The following is a 17,646-nucleotide window of genomic DNA, read 5'->3' as shown; positions in this document are numbered from 1 at the left end:
CGGAAAAGGTATATCTCGTTCACAGTAAAGCTTTTCCAGCAACAAACTGTATACGCACATTGCATATGCATGTGTACAAGAACAACGAGGGCAGAGAACGCCACGCTACTTCGGCATAAATATTCACCATGAACATATAGCTCTGTACACAAATTATCGGGGGATCATAGAAAGATCAAAAAATAAAGTGCCGCTGCCCGTGCAACTAGGTATAACGGGCTCTGTACTATAGGAGCATATAGTAGATCAAGGCATAAAAATGAATAAGAAAATATGCCTCTCCCACAATCTGTACATTCAGGCCGGAATGAAACACAAACAGCGCCTGTGAACAAAACAATATTTTAACTCCTCGCTTTCAGCTGTAGTACACAGCTCACCGGATTCATGTCCTGGGAAAAGGGTCTACCGGAGCTCTAATTGACAAACCGATTGTAAGAGAATATTTTGCTACAAAGTAGATATTTACAGCACACGCGTGTTCGCGTTTCAATCCAGCCTGGCTGTACTTTCCAAGGCAAGGTTCAGATATGAGAGCTCTCACGAAAGTAAAGCCAGGCCGCTATGCAGGACGCAAAAACATCTGCGTTTTTATTTTTCAAGGAGGCAGTAAAAATAATGCGTTTTCATTTGAAAGGCAACCTTTTTTTCATGCGTAATGAACACCGAATTTCACCTAATTCTCCGAATGAAGATCCGCCTTGAGCCTATCAAGTCTGAGTTCTTAAATATCGGGTGTCCAAGAAGGTAAGTGCACATCGCTCGCTTTCTATCTGATAACATTACAGCACAACAAGGCACACCTCCGCCCACATATTTTATGCCTTGAGAAAGAACATCTGCGTGCCGCACGTAACATCACTTCAAATGCAGGGTTTAACGATTTTAATACACGATGTTCAAATTTGCTCTATGAAACCAGCTATACTGCTTGCACGCATATGTTATTCTGAGCGCACATTACCAGCTTATGGCCTACTTTGTCAGAGAAGTTTTTACGTCAATATTTGGCTTCGATGGCTGCTAAACTTTGCGATTCCAGTTTGCTGAGAAGTGAGCCGAGAAGGTCATATTTAGGTCAACCACGGATACAGAGAAACGGGGCAATCGATGTAAAATATTCACGGTTGGTGGAGGGGTGAGTCGCGTAGTTGCTTTTTTACCCGCTACTACGCCACATGCAATATTCTATGCTGTCTCACGCCTGCACACAGGCAAATTCAAAGTCAAAGTCAAAGTGTTTATTTAGACAACTCAATGGTACAGTCCGCTACTACGCCACATGCAATATTCTATGCTGGCTCACGCCTGCACACAGGCAAATTCAAAGTCAAAGTCAAAGTGTTTATTTAGACAACTCAATGGTACAGTTGCCTGGGGCGTAGACCAAAAGGCAAATGGATGCCTGACTAAAGAGTCTGCGCCCTTCTTGCTCCCATTCGAGAGCACAAGACATTCAGCGCATAAAATAAACACAAAACGAAATGGAAAATCCAGGTGCCAGAAGGAAATATCAGCGTTGTATTACTTTCCAAGCGAAGTTCATCATTATCTGCCTCAGCTGCGTACTTGGACGCGCTTTGAACAATAGAATGGGAATTGTTTATAAACTTAGGGCTGAACATTGAAGGCCCGTATGTGTGAGCCCTCTCCAAGCGACTTGGCGGCCTGTTTGTGTTCCTTGAACAGAGCAGTCCACAGCACTTTCTTAGCCAGTTGTTAAACCTGCATGAGGAGGTATTCATGGTTTGGAATTGAGACCAAATCCCCGGCGATGAGAGCTTATAAAAATGCCTTAGTAATCAGCAGTCCGGTGATGAATTTCCCTTACTAAGTGACTCAGGGGAAGAATTGCGTACCGTGAGGAGTCATCTAGAGACTCAGAGCAAAACGATGAGTCCGAAATTTGCAGGAAACTAAAGCAATGCCCAACAGTCTTGAAACCGAAGAGCAGTTTAAGATAAGTAAACTGTAAAGGGTAAACAAATTCATATGCTTAGGGCAGGTAGTGACCACAGATCCGGACCACGTGCCTGAAATCAATAGAATAGGAAGGGTGGATGACTTCTGTCAGGCACTGAGAGTTACTGCCTCCCTCAGTGACTTGATGATTACATTCGCTACTGTATAGATTTGTGTAGAACTCTTCGGCTAATTCAACTATCTTATCCATATTGCTGATGACATTGCCCTGTTTGTCTTTTAGCGCATACATCTGGTTTTTATCTATGCCCAGTTTTCTCCTCACTGATTTTAGGCTACCTCCGTTCCTTAGAGCATGCTCGATTTTCTCCATGTTAAACTTTCTTATGTCGGCTACCTTGCGCTTATTTATTAACTTCGATAGCTCTGCTAGTTCTATCCTGTCTGTGGAGTTAGACGTTCTCATGCTTTGGCGTTTCTTAATCAGATCTATAGTCTCCTGAGATATCTTGCTGGTATCCTGTCGAACCATCCTACCACCTACTTCTGCGGCGCGCTCTGTAACGATAGCTGTAAGATTATCATTCATTGTTTCAACGCTACGGTCGTCTTCTTCAGTTAAAGCGGAAAATGTGTTTTGCAGCGACATTCTGAATTCCTCTAACTTCCCTCTTAATGCTAACTCGTTAATAGCCTTTCGCTTCACCAGTTTCCTCCGTTCCCTCTTCAAATCTAAGCTAACACGAGACCTTAACATTCTGTGGTCGCTTCACCGGACCTTACCGAGGACCTCCACGTAACGTAATGTGTTAATTGCCACATATGCAGGTCATTCTCTACTGTACAATCATACAGGCAGAGTGATGTACGAATACGAAGAATGAATGGATCTGACTGCTCTGTTTTCAATTGATTCAAGTTCGTTTGTAAGGTAAAGGGAATGTTGGTTCCAAATGGGCGACGCATGCTCTAACTTTAATCTGACAAACTATTTGTACGCTGATTTTACGTGTTGAGGGTAATCTCGACGCTGACATAGTAATGATCTGAATTTCACTTTATTAGCATACGAAATAATGGAACATGCGTAGCTGAGGAGAAGTAGTTACAAAATGTGAGACCTAATTACTTGCATCATGAGACAGGCTGCACAGATATGCCAGCTATTGCGTATAAAAAGTCAAGCGCACGGTAGGGGTCGTTGAAGGACAAGCGCTTATATTTGACAGGTTGAAGTTCCATTAGCCAACTTTGACACCATTCCTGATAATGGTTTAAGTCGTCTTGAAGGTAATTTGGTCACAGGCGTTAGTAACCGCGTGATTAATTACGCAGTCGTCCATGAACACACTAATGTTGGCATAGAAATTGGTCTGTAAGTCATTATTATGTATCAGCGAGACAAACGGGACTAAAAAAGAGCTTTGAAGAACGCGTAATATGTCTGGTAACCGATTAGAATTTTGCTTGTTAACAGTAACGAACTCTGAGCGATTAGTCCCCAGTTGGCGCGTTGTTATTTCAAACCCGCAAGTGCGATCAGTACAGGCGAGTTGTATAGCAAGGCGGACATTGTATGCGCAACAGACCTCAAATAAAATATGGTTTGGTTATGGTTTACACGGGTTTGACGTCACAAAACGACTCAGGCTATGAGGGACGCCCCAGTGAAAGGGTCCGGAAATTTCGACTACCTGGGGTTCTTTACGTGCACTGACATCGCGGAGTACACGGGCCTCGAACTTCTCGCCCTTATCAAAATGCGACCGCGGCGCCCTGGATTGAACCCGGGTCTTTCGGGTTAGCAGCCGAGTGCCATAACCACTGAGCTGTCGCGGAGGCTATAAAAAACGCAAGATTTAGTAAGATCCACCAATAAACTTTATAACTTTTGGCTTCAGAGCACGAGATCATAGTGCGAAATAGAAGTCCGGGAACATCAAAGTCAAGACCATTTATAAATTTTCGGATTCAGCATTGTGACACGTGATAACCAGCGTCAACAGTACGGTTTTGAAACCTCGGTGAAAAGGTTTTCCCGCATACCACAGTAATAAATTGGCTTCGATGCGCCTCGTATTATTACCGATGTCACTTCGACTTTCTTACATCATCGTATACACCAGCTGCGTCGTTATTTGCTGCTTTAAAAACCCGAGTACTGCCATTTTATAACGTTCAGCGCAGAAAAACCAACTAAACGGTGTTCGAAAGGCGCAACTTTAACAATAAATTTTTTTTTACTACAAAGCCAAGTGGGGAAAGATAAATGGTGGGATATTCTTCGAGTTCCACGGCCTTCAATTCCACAATAAAATCTCGCTCCAAAAAAAGGAAGCCTGAAAAGTTGCCTTAGTTTGAATTAACTATTCGTTTACTTGTGCATCTCCATCACGCGAGTAGAGTGCGCCCTGCTTGACAATCAATATGCACAGAAGTTGCTGACGGAGCTCTCACTGTTTTTGAAATGAATACCCCTAAAAGTTAGACAATCACCCGCTATGCTTCCCCGTTGAGCGGCGTGGGAAAACTTTAATTCGTAACATGTACCCGAGACACGCCAATCTATTCTAATTTTCCTAGTCATTTCAGTCTCCAGGTACACATATGCAGCCACTATGTCCTCTAGTTCTATGTATTCCCCGAGCCCTTCGAGTCTCTGCTGATTATTGTAAACTGCTGATTTCTTCTGAGCCCGTTTTCGAGACAGAGAGTTCCGCTTTTCCCCTAAAGATTAGATAGAGAGCAACGACCTATATTCCGCTGGGAAAATTTGCCGCAGGACACTGCTATAACCTGTTAAATGAAATGCGCTTAGACAGGAAATCAAGGTTATTTTGGACACCGCGACGACTGAACGTGTTTTGCTCTGAGTAGTTGGGTAAATGACGGCTTTATAAAGCTGGTGTGATGTTTGCCATTTTTCACATCTTTCACGTCGATCGCAAGACACTATAGATTTTATTTTTGCTTTCTTTCAGTCAAACATGCCTCCTGGAAACGTTTTGGCCGTCATTTGTTCCGTAATCACTGTAGTGGAAGTGAATGGCTGGGTTGACTGGGTGGAGACTGACCCTAACAGCGATCCGCAGTACCCTGACCTGGTTCGGTACGCTATCGAGAAATACCCTCTTCTTCTTGACAAGCATTATGGCATGATCACGAAATTGCTGAGAGTTAAAGAGCGGGTAAGTGTCGCCGAGCAGATGGGCTCATGGCGCTCGACAAAATAGTATTTTATGGCTTCTTCGCCACAATTGTTGTTAAAGATATGATTTTTCTGACAGCAATGACCACACTTCCAGAGTGTACCGTAAAACCTAAATATTTCCTGTTTATAATAGGTTGCTTGATTAGTGCAGTTACTGAACTTGTTTTCTTAGGAATGATGAACTTTTTCAGAAATGTCGGTTTGAACTTTGGTTAAATAAAAGTAAGCGAATGTAAGCGTAAGCGTAAAAGTAAGCGTCTGAATGTTGGCTTTTGGTCGCCGGGGTTGTTTTAGATAGAAGCCATCACTGTGTGGCCCATGGACACAAAGAAACTAGCTTAATCAGAAAAACAGGTTTGATTGGGTTAGTGGTGTTTCGGCGTTCCGTTAGAAGAGTCAGTTACGTTTTTAGGGCGATGTAGCTGATTTAAGTATCACCTGTACGTAGCTCGTACTCAATATGTTCGATTTGTTCGATGGACGAGCCATCTCTGGAGCTTTAACCTGTTTTATCTTTTTTTTATGATTTATTTATTCTCCTTACAGTTCTCGGCCTTCCGGCCCTCAATCCGTCAAACGTTTTGTTTGGCCCTATAAATCTTGTGTCATACAACGTTTCCGCACCTTTTACAGGTGCAGTTCGCTTTATGGCTTTTAGCGTGTCTCTGAAAAAAAGCGCTCCTTTTATCGCTTTCATTGACCTCAGCATCTTTTTCACATTTACCCCAACTGAGAAGAGCTTTCGAACCTGCTTAGATAATCTGCCTATTCTTCAATAAAGGCAACACTTCTCAGTAGCAGTGTTTACCCAAGAGGAAGGTGAACAAATTGCTCTGCGAGGTAAACAGACGCTTGGTGCTCCTGTGACAGCGTCGTTATCGAGGCGGCAGTAGCGACAGCAGAACTATTGTTCTCTCGTATGACTATGCTGCTCATATTGCACATGAATATAAAGTGGTCTTATGCCTATCGTGTTTTATTTGATCAAACAACTTAGGAGTAATCCGAACGGTGCTGTGACGTTACGAAAATCACTACCGATGGGGTCGGAGAACTCCGTTACCTTTTTTACCGTAGTGGCCCAGCAGCACCGAGCGACCTGAAGCGACGTCGTTCACGATGGCGCCCGGAGCGGCTGGAATAAATCAGTTAGCACGCAGCTTATACATAATCTGCCTCTGCTGACCCAGAACATGGAAACCAACGCGGCACCTGAAGATATTTTCCAGCCTACAGCTTGTTACTCCGCGCGGTTGACGCCTGCAACCTCCGTCTAGGACCTTTCTGGGCGCGACATTCAGAAAAGGCGAAGCCCGTTCACGGCTGGTGAACACGCCTCCCAGGCAGCCCGGCCTCCATCAGACCTCTCTAACCGTCTAGGTCGCGCTCGAAGTCCGCGTCATACGAGCAAATTCCTCCGCAGCGTATGCACCTGACAATATCAAGGCAGTTATTGTCGAGTGCACCTTTCCATATAAACGCAAGGGGCTCCAGCAGCTATTTTCTGCGGAAAATGTCGGGTACCGACTGAGTCGCCACAAGCAAGCCCTGCTCTGCGGATCCACATCTTTCTGCAGCGACTCCCACCTTTGCTGCAAATGCTAGTGGCAGCGGCCTTCCACACGACATTGGGCATTTTGGCCACTGAGGACGCAGACAGAACATCGAGTTCCGGCTCGCAGCACCAGGGGCCGCCAACTGTGTCAGCGGCTGGGACCGCAGCCGTGGGCACTCTCCTAACGCGTTTCCACATCATGCCCGACGTTTCCTTAGCAACCTGCGAAACTCTTTTTCAGCATCCTGTGGTTTTCCAGGCAGTGGGACCCTAATCTACGCAACCGTACTTATCGGTGTCCTACGTCCTGTTCCCGCTACAGCGGCTCGCGTTCTCTACCACTCCCCATTCCTCATCACTGACAGAAACGACACTGTATCCTTTACTGCTCGTAGAACCGATGTCCCGGGGATGCTGTGGAACATTGCACAGGACATTACTGTTGACAACGAAACGACAACGACAACGGAGGGAGCAGAGGACATCAATCAAATCGCGACACTTCCTCACCCATGCAAAACGCGACAGACTGATTCCCGTCCGTGCTGCAGGGCTCTCCGCTCCTCGCTACTTCGCTGCTCCATCGCGGGCGTGGCAGAGAGTATTAACTTAGTACGCTCGGCCAGGTGTATTGCGATTTGACAGACATAACCCAGCACCCTCCCAAAAGCGAGCGGTGAGCATGATCGGCGACGGTGATCACGTTTTCGAAATCCTAAAAAAATTACATGGCCGACTAAATGTCTCTATTAAGGCGCCTAACGTTAAAAGTTAGAAAGCTACCAAGTAGAATTTAGCTAAACACTTTACTGGTTAACATGACTGGCCTGTTTTTTACATCCGCCAACAGTGGCATTATTATGCCTCAAAAAGCTTTTCTTTACCTGAAAAGCTCTATTTAAAGAAATAGTGACCCGGCTTCACTGAGAGTCCTGGTATATAACGAATCGCAGTAGCTATTGAAATGAAGGACAAAATGTTGCGAAACCGCAAGATCACGGATTCATCATCATCATTCATCATCATCAGCCTGACCACGCCCACTGCAAAGGCCTCTCCCATGTCTCTGAACTTAACCCCGTCCTTCGCCGGTTACAGCCACCACATCTTCGCAAACTTCCTAATCTCATCCGTCCACCTAATTTTCTGCTGCCTCCTGCTACGGTTTCCTTCTCATGGAATCCACTCCGTCACACTTAAGGACCAGCTGTTATCTTACCTTCGCATTACATGCCCTGCCCAAGCCCATTTATTCCTTTTGATTTCGACTAGGATGTCATTAACCCGCGTTTGCTACCTCACCCACTCCACCGGCTTACAATCTCTTAACGTTACACCTATCGGTTTTCATTCCATAGCTCGCTGCGTTATTCTTAACTTCAGCTGAACCCCCTTTGTTAGCCTCCACGTTTCTGGCCCATAGGTGAGTACCGGTAAGGTACAGCAGTTGTATACTTTTCTTTCTGTTGAGGGATATTGGTAAACTGTCATTCATAATCTGAGAGAACCTGCCATATGCGCTCCACATCATTCTTATTCTTCTAGTTGTTACCCTCTCATGATCTGGATCAGCTGTCACTACCTGCCCTAAATAGACATATTCTCTTACTACTTGTAGCACCTGGCTACCAACTGCGAACTGCTGTTCCCGTGTTAGGCTGTTGAACATTACTTTGGTTTTCTGCATGTCAATTTTTAGCCCCGCCGTTCTGTTCTACCAGTCTAAATCATTGATCATGCTTTGCAGTTCTTGTCCATAGTGACTTAGTAAGGCAATGTCATCAGCGAATCGCAACTTACTTAGGTATTCTACATTAACTCTTATCCCCAACTGTTCCCATTTAAGGCCCCTGAATACTTCCTGTAAACAGGCAGTCAATACCAAAGGTTAGATCGTATCTCCCTGCCGGACGCCTTTCCTTGTTAAAGTTTTATCGCATACTTTATGCAGAACTATGGTAGCTGTGCAATCGTTATAAATATCTTCCAATATTTTCACATAACACCCTTCTACACCGTGATTCCGCAATGCCTCCATGACTGCTCAGGTTTCTACTGAGTCGAATGCTTTCTCGTAATAAATGAACGCTATATATAGGGGCTGGTTATATCCTGCGCATTTCTCTATCACCTGATTAATAGCACGAATATGGTCTATTGTGGAGTATTTACGAAAGCCTGCCTGGTTATTCGGTTAATTGAAGTCTAAGGTTATCCTGACTCTATTAGCTATTGCCTTAGTAAATGCCTTGTAGGCACAGACAATAAGATGATGGGGTGTGTAATTCATCAAGTCCTTGACGTCTCCTTTCTTATGAATTAAGATACTGATAGTGTTTTTCCAAGCTGTAGGTACGCTCGAGGTCACAAGGCATTGCGTGTACAGGGTGGCTAACTTTTCGAGTACAATCCCTCCTTCAACCGTCAACAAATCTGCTGTTATCTGATCCTCACCTGATGCTTTCCCCATTTTCATTGCTCCTAAGGATTTCTTTACTTCCTCCTTCGTTACTGGTGGGATGTCTCATTGGTGTGCTCGACTGCCTCTCACAGTAACATTCTGATTAGAATCGCTACTGTATATATTTGTGTAAAACTCGTCGGCTACTATATCTTATCCATATTGATAATGAGATTGCCCGCTTTTCCTCTTATCGCATGCATCTGGTTTTTATCTATGCCTAGTTTTCTCTTGACTGCTTTTTGTCCACCTACGCTCTTCGAGCAAGCTCGATTTTCTCCATGTTAAACTTCCTGATGTTTTTCCGTTCTGGGCGAGGCGAGCGATACGCGCACCGGCGTTCTGGGCGAGCCGAGCGGGACGCGCGCCGGCGTTCTGGGCAGAGCGCTAACACGGCCCTTCCAAAAATTGCGCCTGTCCACAGGCGCACGTTGTCGACAACAATTCTTTGCCGTGCTGGGCGTTCTTCGCTGCGTACCTTGTGGCTTGCGTCCAGCTCGTTCGAATACGCCTTCGCTTCCATCTAGGGAGACGATGCGACTTGTGCGAAGCGCCGTGTTTGTCTCGTTCGTTTCGTTTCTTGGTCCAGGGCGTCGGGCTTGCACCGTGATGCTCACCGATACGACTGAGGCGTCGTATTCACCTGGGGACCTCATAGGACTTATGCGCACTACCGTGTTTGTCTCGTTCGTAACGTTTCTTGGTCCAGGGCGTCGGTCTCGTCTGAACGTTCCGCATCCTGTAGCGCTTTCGTCGCGGCGTTGCCTTCATGGATGGACCAGCTCGTGTTGGCTGCGGTCGCTGCACCGCAGTGTCCGTGGGATGGACGCGGGGTCCATAGTGTAGTTTTGAGTCCATTTCGTGGCTCGCTCTCGGTGACACCGGCTGCTGCACCGTAGTGTCCGTGGCAGGGGCGCGGGGCCCGTCGTGTCGTTGGGAGCCCGTTTCGTGCCTCGCTCTCGGTGACACCGGCTGCTGCAGCGTAGTGTCCGTGGCAGGGGCGCGGGGTCCGTCGTGTCGTTGGGAGCCCATTTCGTGCCTCGCTCTCGGTGACACCGGCTGCTGCACCGTAGTGTCCGTGGCAGGGGCGCGGGGTCCGTAGTGTCGTTGGGAGCCGTTTCGTGTTTCGCTCTCGGTGACACCGGCTGCTGCACCGTAGTGTCCGTGGCAGGGGCGCGGGGTCCGTCGTGTCGTTGGGAGCCCGTTTCGTGTTTCGCTCTCGGTGACACCGGCTGCTGCACTGTAGTGTCCATGGCAGGGGCGCGGGGTCCGTCGTGTCGTTGGGAGCCCGTTTCGTGTTTCGCTCTCGGTGACACCGGCTGCTGCACCGTAGTGTCCGTGGCAGGGGTGCGGGGTCCGTCGTGTCGTTGGGAGCCCGTTTCGTGCCTCACTTGCGGCGACACCGTGTGCTGCGCTGTAGTGTCCGTGGCAGGGTCGCGGAGTCCGTGGTCATTGGGAGCCCGTTTCGTGCCTCGCTCTTGGTGACACCGGCTGCTGGACCGTAGTGTCCGCGGCAGGAGCGCGGGGTCCGTCGTGTCCAACGGAGCTCTCGTTGAGGACGGACACGTTCGAATCGCTCTCTATGCAGACTCTCACCAGTCGGTTTTCGATGAAGCCCTTCACGATAGGTAAGGTGCCGCCCGTCAATTGCAGGAAACAGTTCGCTTGCCTGTTTGTCGGCCCGATACTGAGTGCTTCGTTAGTTCTGGATCCTCGGCGTCGTTCTGCACGGATCGTGGCTTCTCTTTTCGGCCTTGTGCAATCCCTTGACAGGTACCCAATGTTGCCGCAGTTGAAGCAGGCTTGTGCTCGCATGGCTCTACCTGGTTCTCCTTGGTCCCGCCGCCTTGACTGCTCGCCTGAATCACTGCGTCCGTCGTCCGCCGCCGCTCTGGACTCGTCGCTGCTCCTCCCCTGGTTCCGCTGCCACAGTGCAGTTTTTCGGAATTGCGCCGTTACTGTCTTACGCCGCCTGGTGTCGAGCAGCGCTGCGCGGTCGATCAGTTCGATGACGCTGCTGCAAGGCTGTGCAGCGAGGGGATTAGCCCAGGTCGCCTCGTTGATTCCGCTGAGAATCAGTGAAATTCTTTCTTCACTCACAAGCGGGTAGGGGAACTTGTCAAGAAGAGTATTTTTGGAGTACATATACTCGACCACGGTCTCCGAACTGCGTAGTCTTCGAGCAGCCTGCAGGTCCAGAAACTCTTGCATTGTGAGCCTCCGGTCGAAACGCGTGGCGAAGGTATGCTTCCAGGAGCCCCACGTTTCGTAAGTCATACCGTAAGAGTTGTGCCAGTCCTTCGCAGCTCCTCGCAGCCGAGTTGCCGCCGTCACGAGCGTCAGTGATGGGGACCAGTGGGCCAACGCAGCAACGCGCTCCACTTGCGAGATCCAAGTATTTGCGTTTCGTTGAGCACTACGGTCGTACTCGGGGATGGCGGACTCTGTATCGTTCGTAGACTGGATCAGCACGGGCGAAGCTGGCGCTGACATTCTCGTCAATGCCTCCGTCATTGTAGCTGCGCACGAGCGAACATAGCCACAACTTCGTTCAGGCTTGGCGTACCCTCGGGAGCTGTAGCGGCATCGTTTTCCGGTGAGGACTGAGGAGGTGTGCCGCGATCGGTCTCTGCCAGCCGTTGGTTTGCTGCCGCGGTAGGGGCGCGGACTGCCTCATGACGTTGGGAAGCCGTTTCGTGCCCAGTTCGTGTCGGCAGATGGTGTCGTTGTTGGGCTAGAAGCCATGGTATTTCGTCGACCTCGGTCCGCAGCATGTCGATCGTAGCCGGCGCTTTCGAGTTCGCTTCTCCGTGGTCATCGCCATCTGTTCCGCCCTGGCTGGTCGCTGAGTCGGACGTGGTTGCCGGAGCCTGGAGGCGAGCGTTGCCGTCCAGAAGACGATTCACAAGATCGTCGTTTCGGCCGGTGCACGGAAGACCGCGGGTTCTCAACTCGTCCTCCAGTCGCTGCTTCTTCAAGGCATGGAGAACGTGGCGGTCAGTCGATTTCGCAGGAGACCCGATGAATGTGGATCAGAGCTCACCGGCGGCGTTCTGCTGCGCTCCGCGATGTCCACTCTTTCTTTGTGCACGGGAGGTTACTCTGCAGATCCACTCGACTGCGCCATGTTAGCAAGAAGTGGCCGGATTCTTCTCGAATAAAGCAAACTGGTTTATTTAAGGAAACAAGAATACAACAAGTTACGGATACTACAGTAATATAACGGTCCTTGACACGTAGGAGGTTCGGCGGATCTGCAGAGTTGGGAGGGCTTCTCCGACCCGTCTCGTTTCGTCGGCGTCTCTCGGTCGTCTACTGGGCCTCGCTTCGTGCTGTCACGTTCTGGCCAGCTGAGTGGGACACGCACTGGCGTTCCGGGCAAGCCGAGCGGGACGTGCGCTGGCGTTCTGGGCGAGCCGAGCGGGACGCGCGCCGGCGTTCCGGCCAGCCGAGCGGGACGCATGCCGGCGTTCTGGGTGAGCCGAGCGGGATGCGCGCTGGCGTTCTGGCCAGCCGAGCGGGACGCGTCCCGGCGTTCTGGGCGAGCCGAGCGGGACGCGCGCTGGCTTTCTGGGCGAGCCGAGCGGGACGCGCGCTGGCTTTCTGGGCGAGCCGAGCGGGACGCGCGCCGGCGTTCTGGGCAAGTCGAGCGGGACACGTGCCGGCATTCTGGGCGAGCCGAGCGGGACGCGCGCTGGCGTTCTGGGCGAGCCGAGAGGGACGCGCGCTGGCGTTCTGGGCGAGCCGAGCGGGACGCGCGCCGGCGTTCTGGGCAAGCCGAGCGGGACGCGTGCCGGCGTTCTGGGCGAGCCGAGCGGGACGCGCGCTGGCGTTCTGGGCAAGTCGAGCGGGACACGTGCCGGCATTCTGGGCGAGCCGAGCGGGACGCGCGCTGGCGTTCTGGGCGAGCCGAGAGGGACGCGCGCTGGCGTTCTGGGCGAGCCGAGCGGGACGCTCGCCGGCGTTCTGGGCAAGCCGAGCGGGACGCGTGACGGCGTTCTGGGCGGGCCGAGCGGGACGCGTGCCGTCGTTCTGGGCGAGCCGAGCGGGACGCGCGCCGGCGTTCTGGGCGAGCCGAGCGGGACGCGCGCCGGCGTTCTGGGCGAGCCGAGCAGGACGCGCGCCGGCGTTCTGGGCAGAGCGCTAACACTACTGAGCCGAATGCTTTTTCGTAATAAATGAACGCTATATATAGGGGCTGGTTATATCCTGCGCATTTCTCTATCACCTGATTAATAGGACGAATATGGTCTATTGTGGAGTATTTACGAAAGCCTGCCTCATTATTCACTTAATTGAAGCTTAAGGTTATCCTGACACTATTAGCTATTGCCTTAGTAAATACCTTGTAGGCAACAGACAATAAGCTGATCGGTGTGTAATTCATCAAGTCCTTGACGTCTCCTTTCTTATGAATTAAGATACTAATAGTTTTTTTCCAAGCTGCAGGTACGCACGAGGTCACAAGGCATTGCGTGTACAGGGTGGCTAATTTTTCGAGTACAATCCCTCCTTCAACCGTCAACAAATCTGCTGTTATCTGATCCTCACCTGATGCTTTCCGCATTTTCATTGCTCCTAAGGCTTTCTTTACTTCCTCCTTCGTTACTGGTGGGATGTCTCATTGGTGTGCTCGACTGCCTCTCTCAGTAACATTCTGATTAGAATCGCTACTGTATAGATTTGTGTAAAACTCGTCGGCTACTCTATCTTATCCATATTGCTAATGAGATTGCCCTCTTTGCTCTTATCGCATGCATCTGGTTTTTATCTATGCCTAGTTTTCACTTGAATGCTTTTTGCTACCTACGCTCTTCGAGCATGCTCGATTTTCTCCATGTTAAACTTCCTGATGCCGGTTACCTTTGGCTAATTTATTAATTTCGACAGCTCTACTGGTTCTATTTTGCCTCTGGAGTTAAACGTCCTCATGGTTCCGCGTTTCTTAATCAGATCTTTAGTCTCCTGAGATAGCTTCCCAGGATCCTGTCGAACCATCCTACCACCTACTTCTGCGGCGTACTCCGTAATTATAGTAGTGAGATGATCGATCATTATTGTAACATTACGTTCATCTTCTTCAGTTATAGCGGAAAATCTGTTTTGAAGGAAAATTGTGAATTTCTCTACTTTCCATCTCAATGCTAACTTGTAAATAGACTTCCACTTCACTAATTTACTACATTCCCTTTTGAAATCTAAGCTAATACGAGGCCTTACCATTCTGTGGTCGCTACAACGGGCCTTTCCGAGGACCTCTACATCCTCGACGATGCCAGGGTGAGCGATAGTATTTTATTTTTAGTCTCACCACTGCGGCTCTTCCACGGCCACTGTGTGTTGGCTCGTTGGGGGAAGAAGTTATTCATGACCAGTAAATTATTTTCTTCTGCGAACTCTACTAATAACTCTATCTTGCTATTCTTAGAACCTATGCCATTGTCACCAACCGCCTGGTCTCCAGCTTGCTTCTTGCCTATCCTCGCATTGAAGTCGCCCATGCGTATATTTCAGTGTTAGTTTACTTTGATCTTTGCCAATTCCAGGTTTTCATAGAGACTTTGATTGATCCAATAATAAATCAATAAATTTTCGTCTGACAAATGCCGTCCTGTGATAGTCAAGTTTACGAATTTTAAGATCCGAGAAGCTGTGTTTACTGACCGAAGCAAAATGAAAAATGCTGGGGTAAAGGTTACGGAAGATTTCTGCTTGTCAACTCGCAACGCACGTAAAAAACTTTTCGACTTTGGACAGGCAAGTGGAGAGAAGTACGCTATTCGTCAGAACAAATTGTTCATAAAGAATAAGTGTCACAACTACATTTCGGCATCAGATAGCATCTGTGAATGTCATATCAATAACGAAGCATCCCCATGCAGCCCTGATAGTATTGCCTTGCCAGCCGATGATTCTACCGCGTAGCTACCTGCTCGTGGACATGAGCTTCCAAATGACATATGTGTTTTGTTCTCTAATATTCGTAGTGTTGTTAACAACCGTGATGAACTGTGTACTCTCATCGGCACGTGCGATGCAGACATTTTGGTACTCACCGAAACCTGGCTGAATTCAAAGATTTCGAATGATGAAATACTAAACTGCGAAAAGGATTTCATTACTTATCGATGTCACCATGGAGATAGAATAGGAGGCGGTGTTCTCACAGCGGTCGCTGATCATCTGCATTCTTTACACGTGTCACTTGTTTCTTCACTAGGAATTGTATGCGCCTCTATACGCATTAATCATCGAGACGTAATCTTCTGCGCATGCTGTCACCCTCCAAATGCTCCATCATCTTTTTGTAGTGAACTTTGCGATGTGCTCAATTGAATTTTAGTTAGGTTTCCTTCCTCGCCAATCTTTTTCCTTGGGGATTTCAACATGCCAAAAATAAATTGGTCTAACGCGTTTCCTTCCCCTCTGGATTCATCACCTGACACGATTGGCTTCACAAATCTGTACAATGACTTCAATTTCTCCCAGCTGATTACCCAGCCGACCCGTACCACCACTACTAGCGCTAATATTCTTGATCTTGTTCTAACTAGACTTCCTGAACTAGTTCATTCATTGGCAATTCTACCAGGCCTCAGTGACCAATCCTTCATCCAGTTTGAGCTTAAAGACACTAACACACGTCTGCGACCCAATACAAAATATATCAGAGATTATTCAAAGGCAAAGTTTCCGTCGATTAACGTAGAACTCGAAATCTGCTTAGGTGAGTGCATGCCAAACTTTTATAACCGTACTGTGGAAACGAAATGGCGCCTTTTTAAAGAAATGGTTTATTTTCTCGTCCAAAAATACACATCTTTACGCGTCATATCAGGAAAGCAACGTTCCCCGTGGTTCACTACCGCATTAAAATGCCTTCTAAGCAAAAAAAAAGGAGTTTATCACAGAGCGAAAACAACTGGTTGCTCTGATCACTGGGATTTGTGTTGTGCCACAACATCTGATTATCGAAAAGCCTTAAAAAACGCCAAGCAGGTTTTTTTCCAGAGTACGCTTCCGTTTTTATTGGTTGATAATGCCAAAAAATTTTTGATCATCATTTCTGGTCCCACGCATAAAACAATAGCTCTAAACGATAGCAGCGGCGCAGCCCTTCCTTCATCAGAGTGCCCTCAAGTGCTCAACGACGCCTTCTCTAATGCTTTTTTGCAGCAATCATCTGTTTCTCTGCCCTCTTTTCAGTCTGTGCAGAATCCACTAATGCACCCAATTGTGTTTGACAGTATTGGTATAGAAAGTCTAATTAATAATCTCAAAATTTCTTCGTCTTCGGGAATCGACGACAGAAATTATAAATTTTTAAAGAATACAAGTGTTGATTCTTCCATTTACTTGTGCGCACTGTTTTCGTAATCATTGAATTCAGGACAGCTGCCCGGTGACTGGAAGGTGGGTAAGGTGGTACCAATATTTAAGTCTGGTGATGGTCATTGTGCCCTTAATTACAGACCCATATCATTAACGAGTGCCCCTTGTAAACTGTTTGAACATGTCATTTTTTCTTATCTGGGTAAATTTCTAGAAAATCCTTCATTCTTTTTCCCTCATCAGCATGGCTTTCGTCAATCATTTTCTTTGAAACGCAACTCATTTCCTTCACTCATGATTTATTTCATGCATTAGACAAGGGACTTTTCATTGACTGCATATTTTTAGATGTTCGGAAAGCATTTGATCTTGTTAATCACCAACTACTTTGTTTTAAGCTCGGTAAACTGAACATCGACCGAAACATTCTTTCATGGATCGAAAGTTTTCTGCGTAACAGAACTCAGTTCGTGACTGCAAATAACGCTGATTCCTCACCATGCTCTGTTACCTCCGGCGTGCCTCAAGGTTCCGTACTCGAGCCGCTATTGTTGCTAATATACATTAACGACCTGCCAATTTCTATTAACTACACAATTAGGCTTTTCGCAGATGATGCGTTATTTATCGAGTAATCAAATCCGCTTCAGACTCATCCATACTTCAAAGTGACCTAAATAAGGTATCTAATTGGTGTAATAGTTGGCTCATGAAACTGAATACTAACAAGTGTAAGGTCATGCGTATTTCACACCGATCTGCTAACGAAAATCTTATTCCTTACAATATTTCAGGTTCTCTCCTTGAACAAGTTACCACATATAAATATTTAGGGGTTCATATAACTGCTAACCTTTCATGGCAGGCACATGTTGATTATATTGTTAACAATGCTAACCGCATGCTTGCCTACTTGCGTCGTAATTTTTCCATGGCTCCATCTTCTTTAAAGCTACTACTCTATAAAACCTCAGTTAGATGGAAATTAGAATACGCGTGCTCTGTGTGCGACCCGGGACATGAAACTCTTACTAATCAGCTGTAGTCAGTACAGAATCGTAGCGCCCGATTTATTTTGTCTAACTTTTCCCGCACTGCTAGTGTAACTGCAATGAAAAATACTCTGAACCTTCCTAGCCTTTCCCTTCGTAGAAAACTCGCGCG

General features: G+C 47.8%; 2 protein-coding genes across 3 annotated transcripts in view; one reads left to right on the top strand and one right to left on the bottom strand.

Annotated features, from left to right (window-relative positions):
* Positions 1 to 1,226: 1,226 nt before the first annotated feature.
* On the bottom strand, positions 1,227 to 12,541 carry LOC149334187 (uncharacterized). 2 transcript variants are annotated; one of them, XM_089555060.1, is made up of 2 exons: positions 9,629 to 12,541; positions 1,227 to 6,269 (listed from the first exon to the last, which is right to left on the bottom strand). In XM_089555060.1, exon 1 carries the CDS (start codon positions 11,662 to 11,664, stop codon positions 10,600 to 10,602), a length of 1,065 nt encoding a protein of 354 aa, XP_089411186.1. In that variant the 5' UTR covers positions 11,665 to 12,541; the 3' UTR covers positions 1,227 to 6,269; positions 9,629 to 10,599. The 2 variants fall into 2 exon arrangements, with proteins under 2 accessions (XP_089411186.1, XP_089411187.1); XM_089555061.1 differs by having other exon boundaries at positions 1,227 to 1,725.
* Positions 4,911 to 17,646, top strand: part of LOC149334186 (uncharacterized) — a 38,474-nt gene continuing 25,738 nt past the window's right edge. Inside the window, exon 1 of the mRNA XM_089557882.1 lies at positions 4,911 to 5,111. Within this exon, the coding sequence (XP_089414008.1) occupies positions 4,911 to 5,111 (201 nt within the window). The remainder of the gene's footprint in view (positions 5,112 to 17,646) is intronic.

The sequence above is a fragment of the Amblyomma mixtum genome, chromosome 8 (assembly GCF_055824585.1).
Source record: "Amblyomma mixtum isolate Tamu chromosome 8, ASM5582458v1, whole genome shotgun sequence".
Lineage (NCBI taxonomy): Eukaryota > Metazoa > Arthropoda > Arachnida > Ixodida > Ixodidae > Amblyomma > Amblyomma mixtum.
The sequence above is the reverse complement of the archived record's forward strand: the minus strand, read 5'-3'. Positions and strand labels throughout refer to the sequence as shown.

Excerpts from the sequence above, each read along its gene's own strand:
- LOC149334187 (XM_089555060.1), bottom strand. The coding sequence starts at position 11,664 with ATGACGGAGGCATTGACGAGAATGTCAGCGCCAGCTTCGCCCGTGCTG.